The 12,576-nt window shown below is 40.6% G+C and overlaps 1 protein-coding gene across 1 annotated transcript in view; it reads right to left on the bottom strand.

Moving 5' to 3' along the window:
* Positions 1-360: 360 nt before the first annotated feature.
* LOC113489119 (immunoglobulin kappa light chain-like) overlaps positions 361-12,576 on the bottom strand; it is a 116,715-nt gene continuing 104,499 nt past the window's right edge. The window contains exons 5-8 of the mRNA XM_026864633.1: positions 3,939-4,202; positions 2,961-3,008; positions 1,704-1,810; positions 361-1,225 (exon numbers count right to left, since the gene is read on the bottom strand). Of these exons, the coding sequence (XP_026720434.1) occupies positions 1,214-1,225; positions 1,704-1,810; positions 2,961-3,008; positions 3,939-4,202 (431 nt within the window). The 3' untranslated portion in view covers positions 361-1,213. The remainder of the gene's footprint in view (positions 1,226-1,703; positions 1,811-2,960; positions 3,009-3,938; positions 4,203-12,576) is intronic.

Genomic DNA, 12,576 nt, shown 5'->3' with positions numbered 1-12,576 from the left:
CTTACTCGTCCTCCCACTGTGAGCAGGGATTATTTACTGTCGCCTTCACATAGCACAGAGTCTGCTCTTGGAGGAGGGGTGCTCTCCATCATTGCCGTCCCTCCAAGCCAGCCATGCTATTCTTGCCCAGACACAGCAAGGATGTCCTGGATTCTATTCCCCACACTGTGGTGGATCCAGCCAGTTATTGCAAAAAGTTCACGGTGGCCAAGTCAGGCTGAGGAGGAGAGTCCAGACACCCCTTCCCTCCCTCACCCCGAAGGCTGGGCTTATTTCTAAAGATTAACTCATCTGAAGGGTAAAACAAGTTCCTCAAATTACAGATACAAAGGACAAACAAGTTTTTATTTTTGATAAGAATTGTTTAATAACAGCCAAAGACCTAAAGAAATGCCAAGATACCAGTGTGGTTGCCAGTACAATTCCAGAATTAGCAGCGTGCAAAGTTCACATGCATGCACTGTTTCCAAGGAGTGCACACATGGACAGGTAAATATTTCAGTGTAGTTTTATGCAGTGATTATAAAAGAAATTGGGAAATACAAGGTTGTTTTAGAACTAAATAAAAAGAACAAAAGTAGTTTGTATTTTTGGTAAATGTAAAGCCAAATCTTAAGCAGGTTTAAATTCAGAAAATGGTAAAGCCAGATAGATTTCAAAAAAGCTACTAAACGTTCTTTTGTCCTATGATAATGAGGTGAGAATGTTACTGAATTCAGGACTTCTGGGAGACCTAGCAGCATATCTTTTAGGGAACAAAAAAAACCCAAAACCAAAACAAAACAAAACAAAAAGATACCTTACTCTGATCTAGCAAAAGGTAGCAGGAGAGGATGCATAGCACCCTGAATAAATCTCTCTGTTTTTCAGAATGTTTCTTTTGCAACTGAAATGGTGTCTGTGTACTTAATACAAGTAATAGTGATCGTTGGCAATTTATAGTTATAGCAAACTATGCTTCATGCAAAAGGAGGCATTGTCATGCTAAATGAATCAGGCATCTGGGCGAGCAGAATGCTGAAGATGTTAAGCTTATTTTTGAGTGGCTTTGTAAGAACGCAAATAAAGCAATTTAGGCTATAATAGCTGGTATGATATACAGAAACAAGTGATATCCCTTGTGACAGGAATGCCTGTGTTTCCTCTTGCACTTGATGCTCAAGTAAAGATTCCTCAGCAGACTTTATTGGAACTTCAAGACTGCACCATCTGGTTACTTTAATTCCTGCAGCAAAAATAAAGTTATGTTAAATCATTATTTGGGATACAGTTGCAGCTACACAATTGTAGACCTGAAGTGTCGAGGGCTTAGAAAGAAGAGAAAGAGACACTGAGCCAAAACTAATGTATGAGGTCTGAGGTCTTAATAAGCATCAAACTTTTCCAGCTGGAGACTGGTCAGGGGATGAATCTGATGGATTCATGCAGATAAGGAAAGGGATGGATGTAGAAATAGAAGGGAGGGATGTCTAGAAAGAAGAAAAAAGTTAAATTTGCACGTGGATAAGTAAAAGTAAGTAGACTTGAGGGGTGGGTGAAACAGTAATATGGCCAAAGGAGTGGAAGGATTTTGCTGTTGGTAGACAAAGGTGTATGGATAGACTGCGTAAGCAGTTACTACAGAGAGGAGGCACGTTCATAGCTAATGAACTGATCCAGACAGTCTCTGTCAGAGGCCTTCCTACCCTCGCATGCATACTCACTTTTTTTTTCCACAGAAGCATTGTCATCAGCACATTAAAAATTATTCCTTTCATTAAAATTATTTTCAGGCCCAGCTGTGATAAAGACAGCATGTTCAGGTTTTCATCTGTAAAAGCAACAGAGAATAAAAGTCACAAGAGCACTGAGACATCCTTGCTTCCAGAGTCAGAAGTACTTCTTCATGAAGCTGTTCCACTTTGTGTGACCGAGTCAGCTAGCAGGGTAGCTAAGGAGACAGCGAGCAAGACTGTCTCACTGAGAGGCTTTCATTTCCTCCAGTTGGTGTTTCAAGGACTGTGTTTTCATTCAATAGCCACTTAATTATCCAATATGCAAGTCTGCCAACCATCTGGCTGCTTTTAAATCCAATGTATTATGAACCCTCCTTCCTCTCCCTATTTTTTTTTTTAAGATGGGGAGGGGGAAAACAAGTTAAATTTTATTCAAAGAACACAAAGTCTAATTGGATTTTCTATTATTCTTAAATTACAAAGCCGTTTTCATTTGAAAATTCACTGATCTATATTGGTGAAGCAGGGACCTATCATCAAAAATCATTTTATGTTTATCTTTGAAAACTTCTCTGAACTGACTGATCAAATCAGCCAAGTTTACCGGTAAGTATTTTTCTGAAGTGATGTTTTGGAGACATTTAGCTAGCTGGTTTCTTTTCAGCAAGGTTGCATGCTTGCCGAAGCACAGCTCTTAGGTGCAGAGGCGAGCTCAGCTCTTTGAACTGGCAGGCGCAGCAATTGCCTGGGCTCCAGCACTGGCTGCTGCACTCCCACAGCCATGAGCTAAGGCAAAGCTGGCTCGGATGCACTGTACCTTCAGTGCAGCCCCGCCTCTGAGCACACGCTGCAGAAACCACTTGCTTATCTTTTGGTTTATTCGGTGTTTGTGCACCCAAAAATAAAAACAACTCTTTTGAAGTCTGAAATGCAGGCAGGCATCCAGTAAGGCTGACTCATATCAGTACCTTGAATCGTTATGTGATGGGGAGTAGCTGTTAAGCTAGTCCTAGCAAGAGCATGTAGGCACTGCCTACACTGGCCACATAAAATTACCAGCTCAGATCTGGAAGACTACTTTAACCCAGTGACTTCCAGACTTGATGTTTCAACTCTGTGGGGCCCTTTTGGAAATTTCCAGTTTGAGCTTTTTGCTCCAACAGGAATTTTGCAAACATGGAACATTAGCAAAAGGCATTTTATGTAATCATGCCAAGCTTTACCCCTAAAGTGCTGTGTACACACCTGTCTTGAAGTGTAGAGACATGCCTGTAATACAGACAGTGCTGGCACCTGCAGACAGTAACAATAAATTTAATTAATAACAGAGGTGTACATCTTCAGAAGTTCATTAAGATATCTCTGCTTAGAAGGGCTGATTAGAGTTTCTGGCCAGTAAACCCTCCCATAAACACCCACTTCTGATATTTTCAGGGCAAGTTAATTAATCTAATTAAACTTTAATATCCCATTAGACAAAGGAATTTCAAGCTTTATATCCCCCCCAGTGTGATTTTAAGATCTCTCTGCTGTGATTGTACCAGTCTACTGACACTTAATCTTGTTTCCACCAAAGAGGAAGGCAAAAGAATCATAGAATGCTTTGACTTGGAAGGGACCTTAAAAATCCTCCAGTTCCAACCCCCCCTTCCCCGGGCAGGGACACCTTCCACTAGCCCAGGTTGCCCAAAGCCCCGTCCAACCTGGCCTTGAACCCTGCCAGGGAGGGGGCAGCCACAGCTTCTCTGGGCAGCCTGTGCCAGGGCCTCACTCCCTCACAGAAGAGAATCTTCCTTTTATCTAATCTAAATCTGCCCTCTTTCAGTTTAAAACCACTGCCCCTTTCCCATCCCTACATGCTCTTGTAAAAAGTCCCTCCGCATCTCTCCTGCAGCCCCTTTGAGTCCTGGAAGGCCGCCATGAGTTCTCCCTGGAGCCTTCTCTTCCCCAGCTGAACCCCCCCCAACTCTCTCAGCCTGTCCTCGCAGGGGGGTGCTCCAATCCCCTGAACATCTTTGGGGTCCTCCTCTGGACCCACTTGAGCAGGTCTATGTCCTTTTTATATTGGGAAACAGAGTCAACAAGCAAACATTCCTCTGGAGCGAGGGAGCATAATTCAGCATTGCTTGCAGGGCTGGGAGATGTGAACAAGTCATGCACATACTAATAGCACAGACCCTAGAGGACCTCTAGCCCTGAACACACATCAAAAAATGCCATTACCACTTTCAGGATCCTCACTCTCCAGTTTTCCAAAGCCCTCATGATTTGCACCACACAACATTTCATCTTTCTTGGCCCAGTAGGTTGACAGGTAGCTCGCTTCCTGTTTGTTCTCAGATGTTGCCACCTCCACAACAGCACTTGTCTCCTTATCAGGTGAGTTAAGAGTGAGCTGTTTAGGGGAGTAATCTGTGATCAGGCACATTTCCAAATCCTCATCGTCTTTAGAGATCAGTCTGTAGACTGAAGGAGATGGAGTAACATCTGAAAATGGAGAAGAGAAAGACATCAGATGAGAGTACATAGTCACAGTTCCTTCAGTCTTAACATACAGCTACTTAAATGTGGAGGTTTTTCTGTTTATGTTGACTTATGTTGTGTGGGAGATGCAGAGAGTGTCCAGGCAGGATCCCTAGAGCATCTCAAATGGTACTCCTGTGGGCATCCACACCCTAGATATCCATATCCAACCTAGACATTCCTCTCCATAACAACTCATTCAACTCTGCTCTACAGCCTGGGCTTCCTTTTGGATCCTGGTCTGGATGCATTCAGGAATGTGTATAACAGGCAGAGGAGAGAGCACTTTCTTCTTGCTTCACTGCTAGAGACCTACCTGAGCAGCCCAGGGGCATCCTGCCTTTTCTGCAAATGTGTAGCCAAATCCACCACTGACATCCAAAATCCCACTTCCTCCACCTGTCCTGAGGGACAGTGAGTAAACACCAAGTCTTAAGGATGTCCACACTTAGAAGCAGTCCAGCTAATTGTGTTCCTAGAGGAGAAGGCTGGGAAAGCTACTTCAAAGTAGGAACACATGGCTGCATTTAGGGAAAGAAAGATGAAACAAATGAATGTTTCATCATGTTCCATCACCTGACAGTTCAGTGCAAGATATTTTTACTAAATTTTACCTTGCAAAAGAGGGGTTTAGGGGACTAAAGGCTGCAGATATAAGACACCTGGGTTTATTTCTGTTTTCTTGCTTCAAATTCTGCTAGCAAGTCAGTTAGAATAGGATTTTCCACTCAGATCAAAACACTACCTGTGGTTAAACTCTTTTTTGCACATTTAACTTTGTAAACTTGTACTCTAGGCATATATTTCATCTTGTACTGCTCTTGAAGTCTGATTCTTTGAGAAGGTGCTTTCCTAAATCTGTTCATGCGTAATAGTGAAATGTTATGGGCACTGCAGTACTGTAATGATGAACAGTTGAAATATCATTAAAGACATGCTGTAGCCAAGATGTAGATTTGTGGCTCTCAGCAGCCCTCTGGCTGAATTTTCCATTTCACAGTCAAAGGTTTGAACCGGAGCTTCAGTTCACATTTATAAACTGACAAAGTGTTACCATGTAGGACTGAGAGTTTAGACTGATATTTGCTTCATCCCTATTCACACAGCACACTAATAAATATTGTAGAAATACTAAAGACAGCTTAGCTCCCAAATGAAGAAGTTTTAATTTCTTCCCATGAGGGAAGTTTGGACTAAACCTTAGTTTTTAAAAACCGTCCCAAAATCTTATGCAAGTGCAGACTCTATTTGAATCACTGAGATAAATGCTTTTCATCTACTCAATTGCCAGTTGTCAGCACCTTAGAGAAATAGTCATACTTCTTTATTAGTACAACCTCAGAAAAAAACTAGTCCACAAAGCCTAATGATTTCCTTCTCCGTCCCTTCTCCTGAATTGCAGTTCATCTATCTCTGGCTTTGAAAAACCTGATGAAACTTTCTTTTTCCCAGCTATACAGAATGTGGTCTAATACACGTTCTGACTCCCTTGACCTCTCTCCTCTCTTCCCATCCTCCCAGTTATTGTTTTGGAAATAGATTTCAGTGATCATTTGTTAGGGAGAGGAAGGTAGGAGCAGACAAAAAAGCTTGATGGTAGATTCCTGCATAAAATACAGATGAACCAGTCATGCATACAGAAGAGAAGAGGAGGAATAGATCAAGCTGTTCTGCTTCTCTCTCATAATGAATACTGTGCTTTCTGAAGAGCTACATATCCACCTCTCACCAAATTAGGGTGTTTTTCTCCCTTTCAATCTGTGCTTTTATCTTGAGCTTATAAAAAAATAAGGTCTGTTTTTTGCAGGCAGCTTCAGCAGCACCTGTTTTGCAAAATACTTATTTCTCATTCTTGCTCAGACTGGCTGCTGCCTTTGTTCTGGTATAGAGTTTTTTTTCCGATAAGTTCCTTTGCATATTTGCACACTGCTTGAAAGTTTGCAGATAGTCTTGGTAAATATCAGCTATTATAACCACAGCACTGTGACCTATGTTTCCTGTTATTCTGTCTTAATGAGTTGGTGGATGTGCTGGAGATGCTGTATTGATGTTTATGACCTGTATTTGCAGGAAAAATTGAGAAATAAATTATGATACTCTGAGCTGTCCTTCCTGCCAAAATTCATCTTTAGTGAAGGATACCTTCCAGGTGAAAGAGAAGGAACTGCTGGAATGCTGTTCCTGACCAGCCTACAGAGAAAGTCAACGCCAGAGGCTGGTTTCAGGGAGAGAGCAGTAGAAGCCTGTTCCAACATCAGACTGAGACCTATGACTTTTTTTCCAAAAAAGCTGCAGCAGAAGTCCTGAACTGGTTTAACACACAGATTGTATTAGACAGAGAGTTCTCTCATTCTTCATTCCCTCCAAAGAAAAGTCTCTGAATCTCTGGTCAGACTGGAATTGGTGTGACAGAGGTTTTTTGATCCTCTTGCCATTCTTTAGACTGAGAAATTATATTCCACAACTAGAGTCAACCTGGAGCTATTGCCAGACGCAGAGGAAATATATACTCCCTCACACCCTCACACAGACTAATCTTGACCCCAGAGGAGCAACTCCAGTGATTTAACAAGCACTTTTGCTGATGTTTGCTGGCTGTCCTCCAGTGGAGGTTCCAAAAGGTCTACCAGAGGCCCTTTGTGAAATCTGCCAGCCCTGCATGGATGCTAGGATGTCTACAGTGAGCCTAGATGTCCACATTTAGTACCTGAACCCTTCTCGAGGCTTCCAGTGTCTGGAGGCATGCAGATAAAAGAAGAGAGGTCTTAGTCCAGCATCAGCCAAGTCATCCAAAGTACAAAGACTCTGCAAAGTTTCAGTATTTGCAAATGTGAACATGCTGCTTCACTTACAGGGTTCAGGCATAATTCTGGTCTCCTTCCCAAAAATATGTTTGTCATTGCCTCTGTAGTTACACCAAAACTATCCAAAGTTTTATTAAATTTCATATTGGGAAGGAATACCCTACTGGTGTTCATGTATAGATTTATTCATGCATCACCTAATCTGTGGGGGAGATTTACTGTGATCTCCCCAGCCACTCCTTTCAACAATGTTAAGGAAAGTTTTTTGGGGTCAGAAGGAGAAATTCTGCTTATCAAATCCACTCTTTAAAGCTCACAGGTGAATGAGACCACTTAACCCATCTGTGTAACAATTGTCTGGAAACAAGACTTTAAGTGGCTCCTCAGGAACTCTCTGAGAACCTCTGCTATTTTCACAAAATATTTTGCATGAGTTTTCTCCCAAAATCAGAGCGGGTTTTAATTGCCAGAACAAGTTTTCCATTTTATATGCCAGAAATATACTTTATAGAAAAAAAAAAAAAAAAAAAAGAATGGATTTTTGTTGGAAGGGACCTTTAAAAGTTATCTAATCCAATTCAAGTAATTTCAACTCAAAAAAGATAAACTTTCTAATTCAGAGATTAATTATTCATGTAGTGCCAGCAGAATAAATTGCATTTGTTTAATGAGTAAGAAAAAAAACTTCAAAAGAATCCACCTAAAACCCCTTTCTAAAACCAGAAAGATCATTTTATGTTGATATCAAAGAACTTTTGATCTTACACTCGTGGAATTGCCTCAGATGCAGATCTCTATTTCACACCAAAATTATTATATTCTTTCCTCATCAGTCTATTTAGTGGGTCCATTTAATTAGATAACTTATTTGGGATCATAGTCTTGTGTCATTTCCAAAAATTACTCTCCTAGCTCCAATATCCCATGCACCCCAGTTTGAATCATTGCAAATACTGTAGTCTAAGTCACCTGGGAAATGTCTTCACAATATGGTGTGAAACTAAGACATGATCCCAGAGGTATCTCTGAACTTTTTTCCCGTCAATCTGAAGCAAAACACTATTACAATCTGACAGGATTCTGAAGTTAACATTAATGATTTGCCAATATCATTAATCTCAGACGTTGATGATGCTGTCTCATTTCCCAGTTTTCCCAGTCTCCCTGCTCCATCGTCACAAGCAGCCTGTTGTGAAACAATCCTGGATTAATTTTCTTTCAGCCTTCACTCCTCCCTTCACCCCTCATCTAGAGTTCATGTTCATTAGCCATGAAGGTCGACCTATTCAGAAACACTAACCAGCGGACACTGCTCCTGTCTTCATACCTTCATAGCCTGTCCTTCAAATCTTACTCACCAGGGTTGATTTTTAATCTAGTCTCTATTCCAAAACCAAATTTACTGTATCTTTCAGTTTCCTACTCAACAAGAAGCCTTTGCAATAAATACCTGCCTACCAGCTGCATATTCCAATGGTTCCTCATCCAAAATCTGTGGGAAATCTGTCTACCAGAGGGTGACACACAAAGATATTTGAAATTTCATTCCATCTTTTCAGGTTTCTAAAGCATTTAAAAATATAACTGAGGAAAGAGTTACCATGCATCACAACGAGTTTGGTTCCCCTTCCAAATAGTTTTTCTTGATCCTGTCTGCTCACACTGTAACATCAGGTTTTACAGCCATGAAAGGGAACTTCTGCATTTTAAAACTAAAACATCATGACATATTCTCTGAGGCTAAGAGTTAGAAAATCCAATGTCTAAGCTATTAGTCAGAATAACTTCCAGATATTATTTATGAAAAAAATCAAGTCAGAAAACTTTAATAGCCAGAAACTGAATAAAACTGCTAAACTCTTTATGTAGCTTTCAGCCATGTGTGAACTGCTTGCATTATTCTACGTGTGACTACACCATGCCATGACTATTAAACCTGTGTGAACATTACCAGCTCCTCTAGCTGTTCTTTCCTGCAGTGAGTGACTGCCATATCAGAGCCAAGCACTCCTTAGATTCCAAGACAGCATCTCTATTCCAACTATTTTTGTCAAGGGAAGATGAAAAGAAGTCGGAATATGCTTCCACGTAAGTCCCTAGTCCATCTACCCAATGAACAAATGACTTGCCAATCCTGGAGTTAAAATGAAACAGAAAGCTCTAACTTACTTGGGGTAACAAGAAGTTGAGTCCCAGTTCCAAACATAAGTTTCACATATCCCTGATTGGCACATTGTTGTCAACCTCTACAAAAATGTAGACAGGTTTTCCCAACACATAGGAACAACCAGGTCAACAGACATTTCAGAACAGAGAATAACTTATGGGAGTAATGATGAAACACATTGATTTAAGTCACCGTCAAAGTACTGAAGAAATCTACTAGAAAATTATCAGGATCGGGAACAAGGAGATAAAATTAGAAAATGTTAATTAATTGACGGGTTACAATCATATATTACAACTTTCAGGACAATACTAATACAAATTTCAGAACAATCTGTTTTTCCATCTGTAATATCACCTAAAATTCCTGTTCACTGTAGTTAGGCCCTAACCACATGTAGTTAGGGCCACTGCCTTTTAGTCCAAGTTTTCGTCAGAATGTTTCACCTTTTAGTACCCACCTGACATGATCACCACCAAGGTTCCTTTAGCTAATGTCAGCTTATATCCTGCTCCACCTCCATAATTCACACGGCCCAGGAAACCCTTACAAGAACTCCTTTGACCTTGGTTACAGTTACCTCCTTGCAGGTTTCAGTGGCACATTGTGACCCTGTCTAGATCTTAGAACTTCAGAGGGAGTTGGAAAGGCAATCTGAGCCTTCTATTACTTCACTATTCATATACTCTCACTTACTTACATATGCATAGCAGGAGGAGGCAATAAGCATTGCCTTATAGCTGCAACAGCTCAACAAATCTGGATTCAAGTCCCAGTTGCGAACAGAATCCACTTGCAATATTTGTGGATAATACAGTATCTGTACATTAGATGAACCAAGTAAAGGCAGTCCAATTCCCATTCCAGCACTAATATGAGAAATGTTTTAAGTACGCTCTTCCTTGGTGGGATTCTGCTACAAGACCCAGTCCAACCTCACCTTGAATGGTTCCAGGGTTGGGCACCTACCACCTCTCTTGGAAACCTGTTCAGTGTTTCACCACTTTCACTGAAACAATTTCTTATTTATATCTAGTCTGAATCTGCCCTCTTTTAGTTTAAAACCATTACATCTTGTCCTATTGCTACAGGCTCTCCTAGAAAGTCTGTCTCAATCTTTATTATAAGCCCCCTTTAAATACTGAAAGGACACAGTAAGATCTCCCCAGAGCCTTCTCCAGGCTAAACAACCCCAACTGTCTCAGCTTTTCCTCATAGGAGAGATGTTCCATCCATCTGATCATTTTCGTGTCCCTCCTCTGGACCTGCTCCAACACATCCACGTCTTCTGTGCTGAGGACTCCAGAGCTGGACACAGCACTGGAGGTGGGGTCTCAGCAGAACAGAGTAGAGGGGCAGAATCACCTCCCTCAACCTGCTGGCCACACTTCTTTTAATGCAGCCCAGGATATGGTTGGCTTTTTGGGCTGCAAGTGCACATTGCAAGCTCATGTCCAGCAATACAGATGTTATAGCCATTCCTGTACTTCAGTGCATTTTCATGTGACTTATATCATCCATGACTTTGCTTGAGGCCAGTGGAAGTGGCATGGATTTACCCTTAGGAGAGAACAAATCTACATGACTACTTGACAGAAGAGCAGAACGAGGCCTTGTTCAGCTTATCTCAGGAATGCAATTGGTGGAAGAGCACTGAAAGCACATGCCTGCCTGCAGCTGTCTCAAGGAAGACTGCTTGGACAGCTGCTGTGGAATGAATTTCACTGACTAAGGTGAGACCTCAGGCTACTGTGCCTTTGACAGCTACCATTTCCCAGATCTTGGTGTGCATCCACAGCAAACTTTCAAATTAGACAAAAAATCAGAACAAACATACCTGGTGAAACCAGGAGTCTTGTCCCAGATCCAAATGTGAATTTGTAACTACTTCCATAGTCACACAATAGCACAGGCCTCTACAATATCCAGAGTGGTATTGAATGAAACCAACGATGAAATACTCCGCCAAAAGAAATCCTATTTATGTCTATGATTAGACAGATCCATCTATCTCGGACTTTTCTTCCTGCTGTCTTTCTTTTCATGTGTTTGCGTCTTTCAGACTCAAAAATGTTCCCTAATATTCCCCTCCATCATATTTATCCTGTTGCTTCCAGAAAGTTAACCTGCATCACAAGTTCCATTCAGTATCTCATTCCTCATTTATTTAGTCTGTCAGTCAGATTCCTCTCTCAAAACTTAGTTACTTCACAGCTCACCTAGTGATGGATGGCATAGTACAAACTCCATGACCCCATCCTCTTGGATTTGCCGTCTGAATTAGTCAAGCATAATTCCAGAGCGAATTTGCCATTTAACTTTTAAGTAGAAAACAAACTTATTGGTCTGCAATTTCTTTGTGGCAGGGAGACTATTGCTTAGTGTGCCATTAAACACTGAGTTTTCAGTGTGCATTTAGGAAGCTCTTAGGTTCTACAGTGTGATCAGAGCAAGATCTGGAGCAGTTGCATACAGACATGACCATGAGGGTAAATTTGGGGACATGTAAATGAACTCAGGCAAAGCCTTGATTTACAGCTCCTTTAGCTTGCTGATAGCTCCATATAAACTTGATATTTTTATTTTTATCAGGTATTTTTTAACAGGGTCAGGAATAGAAATATGAGGAATTTCCTCAGAGGTTTTCAGAATGAACAGTTTCTTTATATTACTGTGTTTTTTAACTTTCAGAACAAAGTTATTTTGAAATTATCTTAACAATCACTACGAATTTAAGAACTGAAACATTAATTCTCAAGAGTAATCCCAAAGCATTTAGATATTAAACGCTCCTAAAAGTATTGTTAACAAATTTTGAAAAAATGACTCATTTGCAAAAAAATATTGCTGTCTCAGGATGTCTTATTTTCTTTCCCTTTTTTCTAAGAGTTTCAGACAAGAGAAGTGTGGGATGTCTGGGGGATTTTTTTTTCACACACTTGTGGCAGCAACTGTCAAAGTACATTTTTTTAATGCTATTTTGTTCAGAGAAAATTATTTTGTAGTCAGGGTAACATTCCCATTGTTCCAAAAAGACATTCAGTAATGAACTTTGCTTCTTGAACAATTTTCCCTCTATATGGGTATATATTCCACCCCTAGATTTAAGACTTGTCACACTTCTAATATGCTTCAAGGTAATTGGAGGTTGAAGGCCAAGGTAATTCAACAGTACTCAACACTAGTTGTCTGTAAATACAAACATGCTATTTTCAACAATAAGCTGGCTTCCTGACCTTCCAGTATTTGAATAATGCCTCACAATATGTTGGAATCCCAACCCTATCATTACACTTTTACTGAGGATTTACAAGTAAGGACCCAATATACACTTGTATTTTGCATCTGCATAAGATTATAGAATCTT

Source organism: Athene cunicularia (genome assembly GCF_003259725.1).
Source record: "Athene cunicularia isolate RWA chromosome 27 unlocalized genomic scaffold, athCun1 chr27_part1, whole genome shotgun sequence".
Taxonomy (NCBI): domain Eukaryota; kingdom Metazoa; phylum Chordata; class Aves; order Strigiformes; family Strigidae; genus Athene; species Athene cunicularia.
This window is presented reverse-complemented; position numbering and strand designations above follow the sequence as displayed.